This window comes from Thunnus thynnus, chromosome 6, assembly GCF_963924715.1.
Source record: "Thunnus thynnus chromosome 6, fThuThy2.1, whole genome shotgun sequence".
Taxonomy (NCBI): Eukaryota; Metazoa; Chordata; class Actinopteri; order Scombriformes; family Scombridae; genus Thunnus; species Thunnus thynnus.
In genome coordinates this window covers 32432302-32449106 of record NC_089522.1, presented here as the reverse complement: position 1 = coordinate 32449106, position 16805 = coordinate 32432302, and the positions used below count along the sequence as shown (strand labels likewise).

The 16805-nt window shown below is 40.2% G+C and overlaps 1 protein-coding gene across 5 annotated transcripts in view; it reads right to left on the bottom strand.

Annotated features, from left to right (window-relative positions):
* Positions 1-16805, bottom strand: part of magixa (MAGI family member, X-linked a) — a 66182-nt gene that overhangs the window by 9821 nt on the left and 39556 nt on the right. For all 5 annotated transcript variants that reach the window (XM_067593454.1, XM_067593453.1, XM_067593456.1 and 2 more), the window contains exons 16-17: positions 16447-16731; positions 1190-1384 (exon numbers count right to left, since the gene is read on the bottom strand). In XM_067593454.1, coding sequence (XP_067449555.1) covers positions 1190-1384; positions 16447-16731 — 480 coding nt within the window. The remainder of the gene's footprint in view (positions 1-1189; positions 1385-16446; positions 16732-16805) is intronic.

Genomic DNA, 16805 nt, shown 5'->3' with positions numbered 1-16805 from the left:
ACTGAATAATTTAGTATCAACTAATTATGAAAAAATATGTCATAATGACAAGAAAAGTATATTTTAATAACATGAAAAGTTTCTCATTTTAACAAGAAACCAGTGATGAAAAATCCTTTACTGCAGTAAAAGTACATAAGTATTATGAGCTTGATGTAGTTAAAGTATTGCAGTAAAAGTACATAAGTATTATGAGCTTGATGTAGTTAAAGTATTGCAGTAAAAGTACATAAGTATTATGAGCTTGATGTAGTTAAAGTATTGCAGTAAAAGTACATAAGTATTATGAGCTTGATGTAGTTAAAGTATTGCAGTAAAAGTAGTGGTTTGGTCCCTCTGACTGATATATTATTATATATGACATCATTAGATTATTAATAGTGAAGCATCAGTGTTAGAGCAGCATGTTACTGTTGTAGCTGCTGGAGGTGGAGCTTGTTTACACTACTTTATATACAGTTAGCTAGTTTAGTCCAGTGGTTCCCAACCTAGGGGTCGGGCCCCTCCAAAGGGTCAGCAGATAAATCTGAGGGGTGGTGAGATGATTAATGGGAGAGGAAAGAAGAAAAAACAAAGTTCTGATACACAAATCTGTTTTCAGTTTTTGGACTTTTTCTCTAATCTTTGATTTTTGCTGAAATATTGGATCATTTGAACATTTATTGAAATGAAAGCATGTGAGAAGTTTAGAGGGAAAAATCACTATTTGGTACCTCAAAGTTGTACTTAAATACAGAACTTGAGTAAATGTACTTAGTTACTTTCCACCGCTGGAGGAAACTGAGCAATGCCATGCTGGCAGCAGCATGTTCTCGTATTTTAATCAGCTGCAGATGATGAAGGTTAATGAAATGAAGTCAGTGTTTTCTGTGGTTGATGCGTCTCTGCAGCTGCTGTCTGTATTCACACAAAGACTGTTTGTGAGTAAAGACGCATCACTCTGTAACGCCGCTGTACGACCGCCAGCGGACTGTGTGTTCCTGTAGTCTGACAGAGTGGAGACTCACTTCACTTAAAGTTACATTTCATCTATTTTTCACTGCTCAGCTCATTTTCAGCTCCAGTCGTGTTTCTGCTTCACAGACAACAAAAGATGATCAGACATCTTTGAGTTGGAGTTATTTTAAACGCCATCGGACCTCATCTCTGTGTGGAATAAACCTGTAAAAGTCAAGCGTGTGTGTCGTACGGTGTCTGGGCGTGATGCTCAGTCTCAGCGTGTTCCCGGCTCTCCTCAGGATCTGGGCGAGGTCTCGGTGCTGCAGGCCTCCGACCGCTCGACCCTCCACCGCCTCCAGCTGGTCTCCCGGCTGGATCTGCCCCGTGCGCGCCGCCGGGCTGCCGCGCCGCACCGTCACGAAGCGGTGCGACATCAGGGACGGGGCTGCACAGAGACAGACAGAGAGAGAGTCATATGTCATCCAATCAAACTGGATAACACCTGTAACCATGGCAACACTGGTACACTAGATACATGCTCATCATGTCTGTTGACCCATCAGACTTGTTTTTAAATGATGGAAACAAATTTAAAGGTGCGTTGTATAAACATAGACTGTTTCTGTGACTTTCTGACAGCTGCGTAATAATAAATGTGTTTCAGGTTTAATAATTGAAGTCTGTTCAGTCTGAACGAGCAGCTGCTGCAGCACAAGAGACCAGTTCTCACATCCACAGACCCCGCTGGAAAAGAACAGTCAGTCATTTGTTCAAACACCTAAAAATGATGTTTAAGTTTCACTGAGGGAGCGGTCACATGATGCTGTCTGTCGGGAGCAAAGCTGGAATTAGAGTTTGTTAAAGAGGACATATTCTGCACATTTCCAGCTCTATATTTATATTCTGGGGCTCTACTGGAATATCTTTGCATGATTTCCAGTTAAAAACTCCTTATTTATCTTCTACTGGTCCTTTATGCAGCCCGTCAGTTCAGCCTCTGTCTGAAACAGGCCATTTTAGCTCCTGTCTCTTTAAGGCCCGCCTCCTGATGAGCCCACTCTGTTCTGATTGGTCAGCTTCAGGAAGCTTCCTCCGGCTCCGGAGGCTACGTAAACAAACTATAGTAGCAGGATTTCACTTCTTTTTCTCCTTCTTTACTCCAAATGTCAACTTCTCAAACACATCCGTACATGTTGGAGCTGAATCACATCTGAAATATGAGAGCGAACAACGCTAGCAACACACCTTAGCAACAAACTTAGCAACCAAGGCTACAGAACAGACGGCCATTTATGGGCATGTGTGACGAGCCGACGTCAGCTCATCAGCAAGATAAAACAAAAACCTGACCTCAAGTTATGAAACTTTGACCATGTTTAACATCATAACAGGATGTAAATAACAGAAAAGCACATAAAGCAGAATATGTCTCCTTTAAAGAGCTGAAACATTTTTTAAACAGTTTAAGTTTTAGACACTAAAAAACAAAAGATGTTCATCTGATAAGTATATATTGTGCTTCATGTAAATATTGTACTTTCTACTCCTCTATATTTATTTGACAGATTTAGTTACGTTTCAGTTGAAGATTTTATATTTAAAACATATGATCAGTTTGTTATATATTAGACCATCCAATAGTCTGAGGTGTTAAAATGAGCGTTACCATGACAACATTAAAATGCTGCTCACATGTACACATCAATTAATCAGTTTTAATATTTAACAACAATCTCAATCGGGCCATTTTGCATAATAAGTACTTTTACTTTACTTTAAGTATATTCTGCTGACAATACTAATGTATTTTTACTTAAGTAGTATTTTGAATGTATTTGTAATTGAGTATTTTTTCATTGTGTTGCTAATTTAACTGCTCTGAACTCATTTTCAGGAATGAACATGGAGAGAAAAATTTGTAGGAGTTTGGTCTTGCAGCAGAGACCGCCAAGTTCATCACACGCACACACGCACACACACACACACACACACACACACACACACACCTGATCCCATGTCAGTCCAATCTGGTGTAGAAACCTCAGTGAGGGAGGAGGGAGTGAAATTCTCAGAAAGATTTTCTGGCTCAGCGAGACATTAATCGCCGAGAACAAAGAAAAACTGGAAACAACTACAGAACTGAGAGGTCACATGACCAGCAGACAGACAGACAGGTGGACAGACAGACCACCATTAACCAGCCTCAACTACTGACTGACTGAGCTGTTTGCAGAGTTTCATGTTGCAACCACCTGAACACAGAAACCTTCTTACTGCAACATGTGGCGGATTATCTCTGATTTGATTTTCATGGAAATACAGTGAAGTGAACGATCGGTATAGCTGCAGGATTTACAGTTTTCAGGGTCTAAAAACTCTGGAATGGTGCTTTTAGTGTTGCAGAACAACACTTTAAAAAGAGGCTTTAAAAAAGAGCAACTTTCTGTGTGTAAGAAGCTTTAGAGTTACATCACAGACCAGCAGCTGCGTATCCCAACACTGAGAACAATCAGCTGTTCATGTGTGAGCTGAAAAGAGTCATGCAGGGATTTAGCATTTCACTCCTTCAACACACACACACACACACACACACATATATATATATAATGATAAATAAACATTGTAGTATTTAAAGGATTTAAAGAATGAAGTTCGATGCTCACTTCGTTCACTCCAGCATCACTCAGAGGAGACGACTCATGACGAACAGCATCTCAACTGTCAAATACGACAGAAGTCAACTATCAATATGTGGAAATTATTAAGTAACAGTTTAAAAGAAAAACATCTGATAACTACTCCATTTTTGTATCATTAGATTTTTTATCATTAGACAATTTATATCTGTTAATTACTAAAAGAACAGAACGGACGTAAAGGAGCGATGTGTGGGTGATGTTATAGGAGACTTGAGACGTATTTGAAATGGTCTCAGATTAGCTGACATCCTCGGTGACGGCGGTGGCGGCAGCGGAGGAGGAGCGAGGACGGGAGGAAGCAGAAATTAGCAGAACAGAAAGCACCCACTGTATTTTTTTTTTATTCCACACATTCTTCTTCTTTCTTGTCAAAACCTGCCGCCTACATTACCCACAATGCACCTGGAGATTGTGGTGTGCTATGCTAGTAGCAGCTAATGTAGCCGGGAACTTTTCTTTAACTCCACTCGCCCAGATTTTTTTACTTTTCAAACTTGTCGCCTTCAGCCCCAACCGACACTGACTCAAGTGACATCATCAGTGACATCATCAGTTTTGTGCCGCCCAACAGTATCCAAAGATATTCAGTTTGTTGTCATAGAAACCAGATCATAGATTAAGCTGTAATATTTATTTATTTGTTATATATTTATTTATTGCTTTTCAGTATTTTCAGTGGTGAAAACACTTTTTGTTTTTAAGATTTCAGGTTCTGTTCAAATGAACATTAAAGCTGTTTTTCTTGCTGTAATCATTCCTCCTGTTCATACTGACCATTAGAAGATCCCTTCATAATGACCTTACAATGGAAGTGATGGAGGACAAAATCCACAGTCCTCCTTCTGTGCAAAAATGTATTTAAAAGTTTATCTGAAGCTAAAATGAAGCTTCAGCGTCCAAATGAGTCAAATCAAGTAGATATCTTTCAATGTTACAGTCTTTTTAGTGCCAAAGTTCCTCTTTTTGTGACTATACTTCCACCTGCAGCTCAACAGGGAAACACTGTCCGAGGAAACACAAAGAGGGAATTTGATGCTAAAAAGACTGTAAATGTGTCAGATATCCACTTGATATGACTAACTCAGACTGATGAAGCTGAATAGAAGCTTCACACAGACTTTTAAATGACTGTGTGGACACACTGTGGATTTTATCCTCCATCACTAACATTGAAAGCACATTTACTGCTGGTTTAAGACTCAGCTTTAAGTTACAAGTTAGATTTGTTTAAAGTATTTTTTGGTGCATCTTATGTCTTTATTGGACAGCTGACAGTGAAGAGATGAAACAAAATGAGGACAGAGATGAGGGACGATGTGCAGCAAAGGTCTGACTTAAATCTGGGACATAAATTAAACATTTTGGTCACCACAGCGCCACTAACATAAGCTCTACTCTAAACAGACGTGAACAACACTGACTACATTTATAGCCAGTTGTAATGTCAGATTTGGTACATTTTTGAATAATTGTGCAGCCTTACTTAGCACAAGAGAGTTTTTAAAACAGTCTCTGCTCTCAGCTGCATCAATAAATGATGCTAATGTGACTGACTATCTAAATATAGTCGACTAAACACCGACTGTGATCGAGTTTCATAAATTAACAGCTGCCTGGAAGTAAGAAAATCAACATTCTAGACAAATGGTGCACTTTTTTACTTTGTGTTGGTCGTCTCGGGGAGTTTGTGCTGTCAGGAAATATATTTGTTGTTGTTCTCGTGAGTCTGTAAACATCAGAGACAGAGTGCGTGACTATAAGCTGCACAAATAAACTGTACTGAGCTCAGCGGGAGAGTACAGTAAACAGGATTTAAAGAGAAAGGACTGAAAGAGGAAAAAACAGCGGGATGGTCCTTTAAAGCAAGTTTAAAGGACTTTAAACAAAGAGACAAAAGTCTGTGTGTTTAACACTGAACTCACACACACACACACACACACACACACACACACACACACACACACACATGCAGAGTGTTGGGTGGATGTTTGCATGTGAGCTGATAAGCAAAGTGCTGAGTTCTGCATGTATGAAGCTGCACTGGGATGTTATTCAGACTGACAGCTGGAAGTACAGAGCAGAAATTAAAACACTGACACAGAAAAATGTTCTGTAGCACTCAAAATAGCAAAATGTCAACATTTAAACATTTAATCATGTGACTGTTAGAAAGCTCCTCTATAGTCCTGTATTATACCAGCTGTGATATATGAAGACATAAATATCTTTCTCAGTTTAGTTCCCAAACACACCACGCTCAGTTGTGTTCTCAAACGCACTGCGCTCAGTTTAGTTCCCAAACGCACCACGCCCAGTTGTGTTCCCAAACGCACCACGCTCAGTTTAGTTCCCAAACGCACCACGCTCAGTTTAGTTCCCAAATGCACCACGCTCAGTTGTGTTCTCAAACGCACTGCGCTCAGTTTAGTTCCCAAATGCACCGCGCTCAGTTTAGTTCCCAAATGCACCACACTCAGTTGAGTTCTAAAACGCACTGCGCTCAGTTTAGTTCCCAAACACACTGCGCTCAGTTTAGTTCCCAAATGCCCGACACGCAGTAAGCTATGGTTCCTGAACACTTTGCGCTCAGTAGAGTTCCCACTGCTCAATTTAGTTCCTGAACGCACCTTACCTAGTACAGTTCCTGAAGGCACATGATGATTTTAGTTCCTAAATGCCCTGCGTTCATTTTAGTTCCCAAACGCCCAACACGCAGTAAGCTATGGTTCCTGAACACTTGGCGCTAAGTAGAGTTCCCATCGCTCAGTTTAGTTCTTGTACGCCCTGCGTTCAGTAAACTATAGTTCCGAACGCACCATGCTTATTTTAGTTCCTGAACATCCTGCGCTCAGTTTAGGTCGTGAATGCTCGACTGTCATTTTAGTTCCCAAACACACCATGCTCAGTTTAGTTCCTGAACGCACCATACCCAGTACAGTCCCTGAAGGCACCGTGCTGATTTTAGTTCCTAAATGCTTAGTTTAGTTCTTGAGCCCCACTGCACCCATTTTAGTTCTTTAAAAACAGCAGGTTGGACCTTTAAAGTAAATTTAAAGGACTTTAAACAAAGAGACAAAAGTCTGTGTGTTTAACACACCGAAACCTGTAGGACCTCGCTCCATTTCCACGCTGTAGAACCTCGACTCATCCTGACACTCACACACACACACGCACACACACACACACACACACACACACACACACACAGAGTGTTGGGTAGATGTTTACATGTGAGCTGATAAGGAAAGTGCTGAGTTCAGCATGTTCAGAGTCGGTGGAGGAGGAAACATGAAGCTGCAGCGGGATGTTATTCAGACTGACAGCTGGAAGTACAGAGCAGAAATTAAAAACACTGACACAGAAAAACGTTCTGTAGCACTAAAAATAGCAAAATGTCAACATTTAAACCTTTAAGCATGTAGTGTGACTATTAGAAAGCTCCTTTATAATCCTGCATTACACCATTACACCTTTGTCTCATTTTAGTTCCCGAATGCAACACGCTCAGGTAGATCCCGAATGCACCATGCTCAGTTTAGTTCCCAAATGTGCCACGCTCAGTTTAATTCCCGAATGCAACACACGCAGTTTAATTCCTGAACGCATCACGCTCAGTTTAGTTCCTGAATGCAAAACGCTCAGTTTAGTTCCCGAATGCACCACGCTCAGTTTAGTTCCTGAACACACCATGCTCAGTTTAGTTCCTGAATGCAACACGCTCCGTTTAGTTTCCGAACGCACTATGCTCAGTAAAGTTCCTGAACGTCCCACACTGAGTTTAGTTCCTGAGCTAAAACATTTAGTTTCTTAATTCTCAAATATGAAGATTTTTCTTTGTTTCTTTATCTTGTACGACAGTAAACTGAATGTCTTTGTGTGTTGGACTGTTGATCGGACAAAACTAGTCATAAATGTCCCCTTCAGCTCTGATAAAACGATTAATCGATAATGAAAATAATCTTTAGTTGCAGCGTCTGTGTGAACCGTCATAATATGGATTTAAGGGCTGCCGCACATCCAGTTCCGGCGCGTTTCTGATGTTTAAATCTTTATGAGAAGCTCAACAACAAGAAGCAGCTGCTTGAAATCAGATTCTGACACTTTATTCTCAAAAAGCCTGTTTTCATTTAAAAACGAAACTCTCTTTTAGCTTCATTAGCTTGTAGCATGCTAACAGCAGCCCAAAGATACCGCCTGTTTCAAAATGGAAACATAAATTGTCAATTTATCTGTAAAATGTTGACGTTTAGACCACACTGACCGACTACTTCAATATATAACTGTATCTTAGGTTAGGTTCAAATTTGAAAGTGTGTTTCTGAATGTTTCCTCTCTCAGACGACGTGTTCGCTGTCTGTCTGAGTTCACTTCGCTGCATCTGACTCAATTAAACATGTATAAGAACATTTGGTGAAACTGTTCTTTCAACCACAGTCTGACTCCAGATCTGCTGCAGATGGAAAACCAATAAAATATTAATCTGTTGAGGTAAAAGTCAGCTCCACTGCTCCTCAAACTGCCTTTCTTCCTTTACTCAAATCCTGTACGTTGGTGCAGTTTTGAGGTACTTGTACTTTACTTGAGTATTTCCATGTGATGCTACTTTCTACATTTCAGAGGGAAATATTGTACTTTCTACTCCACTACATTTATTTGATAGCTTTAGTTACTTTTCAGATGAAGATTTGACACAATGGATAATATAACAAGCTTTTAAAATACAACACATTGTTAAAGATGAAACCAGTGGTTTCCAACCTTTTTGTCTTTTGACGTCTTACAAAAAGCAGTGTGTAGTCGGGGTCACATTTCACATGTCTATGAGTTGTTAACAGCTCCACCAAATAGTGATTTTTCCCTCTAAACTTCTCACATGCTTTCATTTCAATAAATGTTCAAATGATCCAATATTTCAGCAAATATCAAAGATTAGAGAAAAAGTCCAAAAACTGAAAACAGATTTGTGTATCAGAACTTTGTTTTTTCTTCTTTCCTCTCCCATTAATCATCTCACCACCCCTCAGATTTATCTGCTGACCCTTTGGAGGGGCCCGACCCCTAGGTTGGGAACCACTGGACTAAACTAGCTAACTGTATATAAAGTAGTGTAAACTAGCTCCACCTCCAGCAGCTACAACAGTAACATGCTGCTCTAACACTGATGCTTCACTATTAATAATCTAATGATGTCATATATAATAATATATCAGTCAGAGGGACCAAACCACTACTTTTACTGCAATACTTTAACTACATCAAGCTCATAATACTTATGTACTTTTACTGCAATACTTTAACTACATCAAGCTCATAATACTTATGTACTTTTACTGCAATACTTCATTAAATTTATTAAATTTAGATTTAATTACTTTGACTGATGTAAGCTGTGATTATGACCTGGATGATATTTAACATGTCAGAATCTAAAGTAGTTAATCACAGGAAGTGTGACGTGCTGGCAGAGCCTCATGGGTGATGTAGTTGTTGAATGCTAATATAATATAACAAACCTGCTGCTCTGTTCAACCTGACTGTGTGTAAATAGACTGCACTCATACAGAGCTTTTCTAGTCTTATCAACCACTCAAAGCACTCTACAAAACATACATGCTGATGTTAGAGGCTGCCATGCAAAGTGCCAACCTTTACAATGTTTCTAATGCTCACTCACCCGTTCACACACACTCACACATCACAGTTTTGGGGTTCAGTGTTGTGCTCAAAGACACTTCGACATGCAGACTGGAGGAGTCGGGTATCAAACCCCCGACCTTCTGATTAGTGGACGACCCTCTTTACCCCCTGAGCCACAGCCACTCTGTGATTTCTGTCCAATTTCACAGAACAATAAACTCACCTGCGCTCCAGTATGACACGCACACACACACAGACACACACACACACACACACACACACACACACACACACACACACACACAGCTCCACTCGGTTGGTCTGCTGAATTATGGATTAAAGATTCTATTATTAGAAAGTTTAACATTTCCTATTCAACATGCTAAAACCGAACACGCACACTAGAATAACTGACATCTGACTGCTTCAACATACAATTAGTTACAATACTTTATTCAGAGGTGGAAGAAGTACTCACATCATTTATTTAAGTAAAAGTATTAATACCACAATGTAAAAATACTCCATTACCAGTAAAAGTCCTGCATTTAAAAACCTACTTCTGTAAAAGTATAGAAGTTACATTTACTTTAAGTATCAAAGTAAAATAACTCAGATTTTGCAGTAAATGGGGCTGTGACAGATATATTTAATACTTGTATTGTTAATAGAGATGAATCAGTGCATCAGCAGCATGTTATAATTGCAGCTGCTTGACTTTAAACTGCTTTGTGAGGGTTATAACATCAATCTGAGGGGTCTTAAGATGACAGATTGGTTGGGAAAAAATAAAAAACAAAGTTCTGCTACATAAATTTGGATGAATTTTTCTTTAATCTTTGTTTTTTTGTGAAATATTGGAAAGTTTAACCTCTTTTGGACCTTAAACAGTTATTTATTTGAAACCATGTGAGAGGAAATGTCTCTTTGGTGTAACTACAAACAACTCAAAGACATCTGAAACATGACAAAGACACAAATACACACTGATGTTTTTGTAAGGGGCCACACTGGTTTCATCTTTAACAATGTGTTGTATTTTAAAAGCTTGTTATATTATCCATTGTGTCAAATCTTCATCTGAAAAGTAACTAAAGCTGTCAAATAAATGTAGTGGAGTAGAAAGTACAATATTTCCCTCTGAAATGTAGTGGAGTGGAAGTATAAAGTAGTATTAAATGGTACAAAAAAGTACCTTAAAATGGTACTTAAGTATAGTACTTGAGTAAATGTACTTTATTTACTGATTTTAGTGCGAAGTCGTCTTGTTCTCTGTCTCACTTTCATCTCTGTGTGTCCAGAACATAGACGGGTCCGGGACGTGTTTATCCTAGCTTAGCTTAGCTTAGCACACTTAGCTGGCCAGGCTAGCAGTTTCTCTCTGCTTCCATTCTTTATGCTAAACTAGATTAGATTAGACTCTCTCTGTACTGGACACACAGAGAAATGTTGGACTGTTCCTTTAAATCAGACGGATTCTAAAGGGACGCCGGTGTGAACATGAACGTATGAACGTGTTCATTATGAGGACAGACAGAGTTTGTTTTTTTTGGGTTTGTGGTGTTTGAACAGAGAGAGCCACAGCTGGAAACAGACGGCACATCTGGACAGAGACAGAGACAGTCAACTGGGTCGAGTCACTGAGGCTTATTGTTATATAACACACACACACACACACACACACACGCACACACACACACACACACACACCAACATATCAGCCTATTTGGGGAACCGATATGACAACATAAAAAATAAAACCATCAGGAGAGCGAGACCCCATAAAGCTCATCAGATGTGCTGCTGTAATCTCAGCTACAGGTAGGTGCTGCAGTTCTCTGTCAGACACGTTTTTACAACATGTTTGTTCACATTATGTCAAATAATCTCCATTAATAGTCTGCTGAATCAGCTGTTAGCAGCTCCTGTTTGCAGTGTAACATGTATATACAGACAAATATCATTAGATACTGAAGAAAACTTAATAATGTGATGATTCTCAAGCATCTGCAGCCTCATTTTTCTCTGATTTCTCAGTGGATTTATGGTTTACTGTTGATGGACATCAGAGATAATAATGATTCACACTGAATGATATTAATATGTGTTTCATGTCTGTGTGTTCACATCTGACTGAGTCCTTCCTCCTTTCTTTCTTTCCTTCTCTCCCTCCTCCTCCTCATCTCTCAGGAATGTCTGAAATATTTTCACCTCATCGAAACTCTGTGTGTGTGTGTGTGTGTGTGTGTGTGTGTGTGTGTGTGTGTGTGTGTGTGTGTGTGTGTGTGGGTGTAATCTACAGGTCAATAACTTCACACAGTGACAGTCGAGTACCAGCTGGGTTTCGCTCCGACTTTTGTTTCTGGGTTTACGTGTTTGACCTGCGGAGCTGCTGCTCAATGTTTAGGATTAAAGGAATATTCCACCAAAATGTATCCTTCCAGTAGTCGAGTGGAGTCGGTCGGTCTGAAGGACAAACTGTTACTGCAGATTAAATACCAGCTGATAAAACCAATCACAGAGTAAATATGTAGTGTGTTTGTTAAACCTGCGCCGTGGAATTTTAATGTAAATGAACGTCTGTTACATTCAAACAAATTCACACGATGCTGATTAAGCCTTTCAGCACCAGATAAATATCTCTGTATCTCACAGCATACAGAGTTTTTAATCTGAGGTCGAGTTTGACATTCACACGCTGGCCGGATGATGCATACTGAGCGTGAACATGCGCACCAGAAACTCCTGCTAGCCGAGCAGCTAGCATCCAGTTAGCCCTCTGCTAACTTGAATTAGGATAAAATAATTTAATCATGTGGCTCTTCTAGATTTTCCAAATGTTATCGGACCGAATGGATCAAATTCTGATAGTGAAACGAGTCATTTTGCATTCGTTGTGTGACGCTCAAAACAATTTATCTGCCGTTTTACAGCCGTAACAGAAGCAACAGAGCAGGCTACAACATGCGTCGTCACTGTTGTTGTAATTACTCTCACTGCCAGAAGGGGGAGACAAAAAACCTGCAGTGCACCTTTAATGCTGAGTGAGGTTTCTGTAAGAAATCTCTTCACTCTGTTTAGATGAATCTGTGTCGTTATTATTAACACTCTAATGTTTAATCTGTTCAGTAGATCCTGCAGCAGCAGTTATATGTTGAACATGTAGAATAAAGGTTCTCATCTACAAACTAAATGTCTTCTAGTTTGAACTTTTATTAACTGCTCTGACAACAAACCTCCTGCTGCATGAAATCTATTTAACTCTCAAAAATCTCCATTAAATCCTCATTTTATATTTGAACAACATCCTGATAAAGCACCGACCGGGGAATGATAAACGGGGGAGTGAAAAAAAAAAGAAAAAAGGTGTTTTTTCAGGCTGAAATTCCACTTTTACAGCATCACGTGTTTCAGATTTTTATGAGATGATTTAGAGCTGAAACTAACAATAATTTTCTTAATGAACAGATTAGTTGCATTTTAAAATGTCAAACAAACAGCCCACAACCCAAAGTTATTCAGTTTACTGTCACAGAGGAAACAAGAACATTATTCACATTTGAGAAGCTGGAAGCACAACAGACATTTTAGCTTTTGTTAGTAGAAAGACAGTGAATATAGTGCACTATGTAGAGAATAAAAATAGTGAAAAATGTCCATGATGTTGTCTTCAGATGTTCAACCAACAGTCCAAAACCTAAAATATTCTGTTTAACGTCATATAAAACACAGAAACTCACATCAGAGAAACTGACACCAGGTAGCGGATGAAGTTTTTGCTGATAAATGACTTGAATGATTCATTGATTATCAGATCTCCAGGACGTATCCCTCCGCTGCTGCTCTGTAAGGACACTAAAAAGACTTTTGAGGGTTTTATCTTAATCTAAATAACCTTTAATGTCCACCAGACCAACGCTGTCTACTAGACATATAGTTTGTGTTCACTTATATAATCTCTGCCTGGATTATGTTCACAGTGTTTCTGATGAATGGAAGTACAGTTACAGTATATACAATACTGCAGCAGGAGGTCAGAGGTCGGAGTGGATGCATCAGGCATGAAGTGCAGATGTTTAAACTGAAAAATATCTGTAAAACAACTGAAAACAACATCTGCTAAAGACTGAAACACTTGAGGAGCTGCAGAGACGAGACAGAGGACACGAGGAGTTTCTCAGATTGAACTTTAAACTTTAAATTTTATCCTCCATCTCTCACAGATGAGAGAAGATCACACAGCTCACAACTCTTTACATGTTGTATTCACAGACAGACTGGATCAAATCTAATATAAAACAGATTATTTAATCTTTAACAGAGTATCTGTGTTCTCCCTGATCTGTATCAACACACACACACACACACACACACACACACACACACACACACACACACACACACACACACACACACACACACACTCGCTGACTTACGTTTGGAGTCCTTGACAGTTTTCAAAGCTGACTGCAGTCGCTCCAACATGCTGAACAGTCCAGACCACAAAAAACACCAAAAACAAAAACTACTGCAGCCCGTCCTGACTGTCCACCTGTCTGTCTGTCTGTCCACCTGTCTCTCTGTCTGTCTGTCTATCTGTCCACCTGACTGTCTGTCTGTCTGTCTGTCCACCTGTCTGTCTGTCTGTCCACCTGTCTCTCTGTCTGTCTGTCCACCTGTCTCTCTGTCTGTCTGTCTATCTGTCCACCTGACTGTCTGTCTGTCTGTCTGTCCACCTGTCTGTCTCTCTGTCTGACTGTCTCTCTGTCTCTGTGTGTGAGGTAGGTTGTGCCTCTGAGAGCGGACAAGCGAGACTGAGTCTTAGAGAGAGAGAGAGAGAGAGACAGCTGGTAGAAGGGGGCGGGGCCAAGTGAGAGCAGATAGTGGTGGGAGGGAACAGATATGGACTAGAAGCACACACACACACACACACACACACACACACATACAAGTGAGGGAGAGGAATGTTAACACAAGAGATTATTGTTCTGCTTTCAAGAGAGGAAACAAGAGAGGAAACAAGAGAGGACTTCAGAGAGGAAAGGAAACAAGAAAGGAGAGAAAACAAGAGAGGAAACAAGTAAGTAGAGGAAACGATAGAAAACAAGAGAGGAGAGGAAACAAGGGGAGAGGAAACAAGAAGAGAGGAAGCAAGAGAGGAAACAAGCGAGGGGAGGAATCAATAGAAGAAGAAACGAAGAGAGATGAAACAAAAGAGGGAACAAGAGAGGAAACAAGGAGGAAACAAGAGAAGAAGAAATGAGGAGAAATTACACAAAAAACGAAACAAGAGAGGAAATAAGGAGGAAGGAAACAAGAGGAGAAACAAGAGAGATGAAACAAAAGAGGAAACAAGAGAAGAAGAAACAAGCGGAGAGATGAAACAAAAGTAGAAAGAAGAGGAGAGGAAACAAGGAGGAAGGAAACAAGAGAGGAGAGGAAACAAGAGAGGAGAGGCGACTGTGTTGTTCGTCTCTTGGTTCCTTCCGGCTGAATTCAGTTGAATCGTTGGAACAAACAGAAGCTTTAATCAACCAGAGACTCATTAGAGCTGCTTGTGAACATTTCCTGCAGATCTCTGTGAACCGACACCGACTGAGTCCCACTGGCGTCCTCTAGAGGCTGCACTGATCACTACAGACACAACACCAACAAACCGGCTGATGATTTATCTGTTCTCACTGTCTCAGTGGACATAAACATGTAGTTTGGTGTGTTTTCATACATGAAACAGTAGATTGATCTACATGTTGATGTATTGTGATCATTTTTACAGTTTAACGACATATCGGACAAAACACTTTTCAATATTAAGCTGCAAGCAGCGTTGTTCGGGACTTCACGCTCTGGCCCGTCGGGATCAGATCATTTTGCTTTTTAAAAATGAGGGATATTTCTTACAAGTTTGGTGCTTTTATTTTGAAAGTTTGATTGACAGGATGAGAATTTTCTGCAGGGTGAGACATGTCTGTCTTGCTCACACCCGTGTCATCAAAATCATGCAAGTTTTGGGCCCATTCACTTGGATTTCAATGAGTAAATTGAAAACTCTTGATGAGTTTGTGTGTAAAACAAATTATTTTCCTAATTTTCATCAAGTCTATTTTTAGAAAAGTTTGATTGACATGTGTACTGTCAGGTGTGTAGAGACAATAAGTAACTGCAGCTGGACACAGAAAAATACTCATATATTTGAATGGAGAGTGTGAGTGAACCCACACCTTTTTTAACATTTCCTGCTTCCACATAGTTTTAGATACAAACTTCATTTGAACTTTAAATGAGTCATGAGACTTTGACCTACAAATCTTGAATTTACATGTTTTTTCTATCTTTTATTGTTTTTGAGATATTAGAGTGTGAGTTTTAAAGTCTTTTCTTGCTCCTCCTGTGATTTTATAATGAGTGTGTATTGCGGAATGTTTCACAGCACTGAGGGAGTGACATCACCAGGAGCAGTTGGAGAGGAGGATTTTAGAGTACGCTTCTTGTGAAATCTCCTCATAAATCCCATGACTTTGGCCAAATCTTACATTAAAAATCATATTTTAGTAGGAAATTTCGTTGCGAATCCATTGATACAGGTTTGAAAGTGGTCAGACTTATAGTTTAGACGTCAGAAGCCTCTGTTTGACACAAAGTTCATGCCTCCCCATTGGTTTACATTGTAAGCTGTGATGTGGCACTGCAACTTTCAGGGCTTATTAAATCCAAACCGTTCAAGTTATTACAAGGTTTTTAACAACTTTTTTTCAGCACAGTGTCATAAGTCACCTATAAAAGTTTGAAGCCAATACCATTAACGCCCTCGGAGGAGATAGCGTTTGTTCGGGGGCCAAAATTGGGGCAAAGTCTTGATTGGTTTTATCTCTCTACGACATTTCTATGGGTCGTGGCGGCCATTTTAGTTACATAGGTGGCGCTAGAGAGCACATTAGGGGTTAATTTTTACATATTATCAAATTTTTCACCAGATCTGATGTGTGTGCCAAATTTGGTGAGTTTTTGAGCATGTTTAAGGGGTCAAATTTAGGGTTGAAGTCCAGTAATAATAAAGAAAGACAGAAACAAACAAACACGAAAAACAACATGGTCCTCGCCTATGATGCGTAGTGACCCGGCTGTGAATACAGGAAGTGAAAATAAAACCTTTGGATTCATCAGGACTCACCTCCATTGGTCACTTCCTGGGAGGCGATGACGAATCCGAAGCCTTCTCCGGGCCGCCTCCTCAGGTCCACCTCCACGGCCTTCGCTCCTCTTCCATCTTTGGCGACTGCACCCAGAGCTCCTCCCCCCCCTCCTCTGAGTGGAGGAGGCCCACCGGCGCTCTCCTCCACCCCCAGCAGATCCCGTGGCTCTAACGTCAACGTCACAGGAACAGAGTCCAGGAAGCTGGTGCTCTGGATGAGGGTCGAGGCCGGGGGCCCGTTGGGAGTCTGGGCAGGAGGGGCCCCTGGAAGACAAGGAGGAGTCAGACTGATGGGAGATGAAGGACGAGGAGAAGTCACATGGTACTTGAGAGATGGG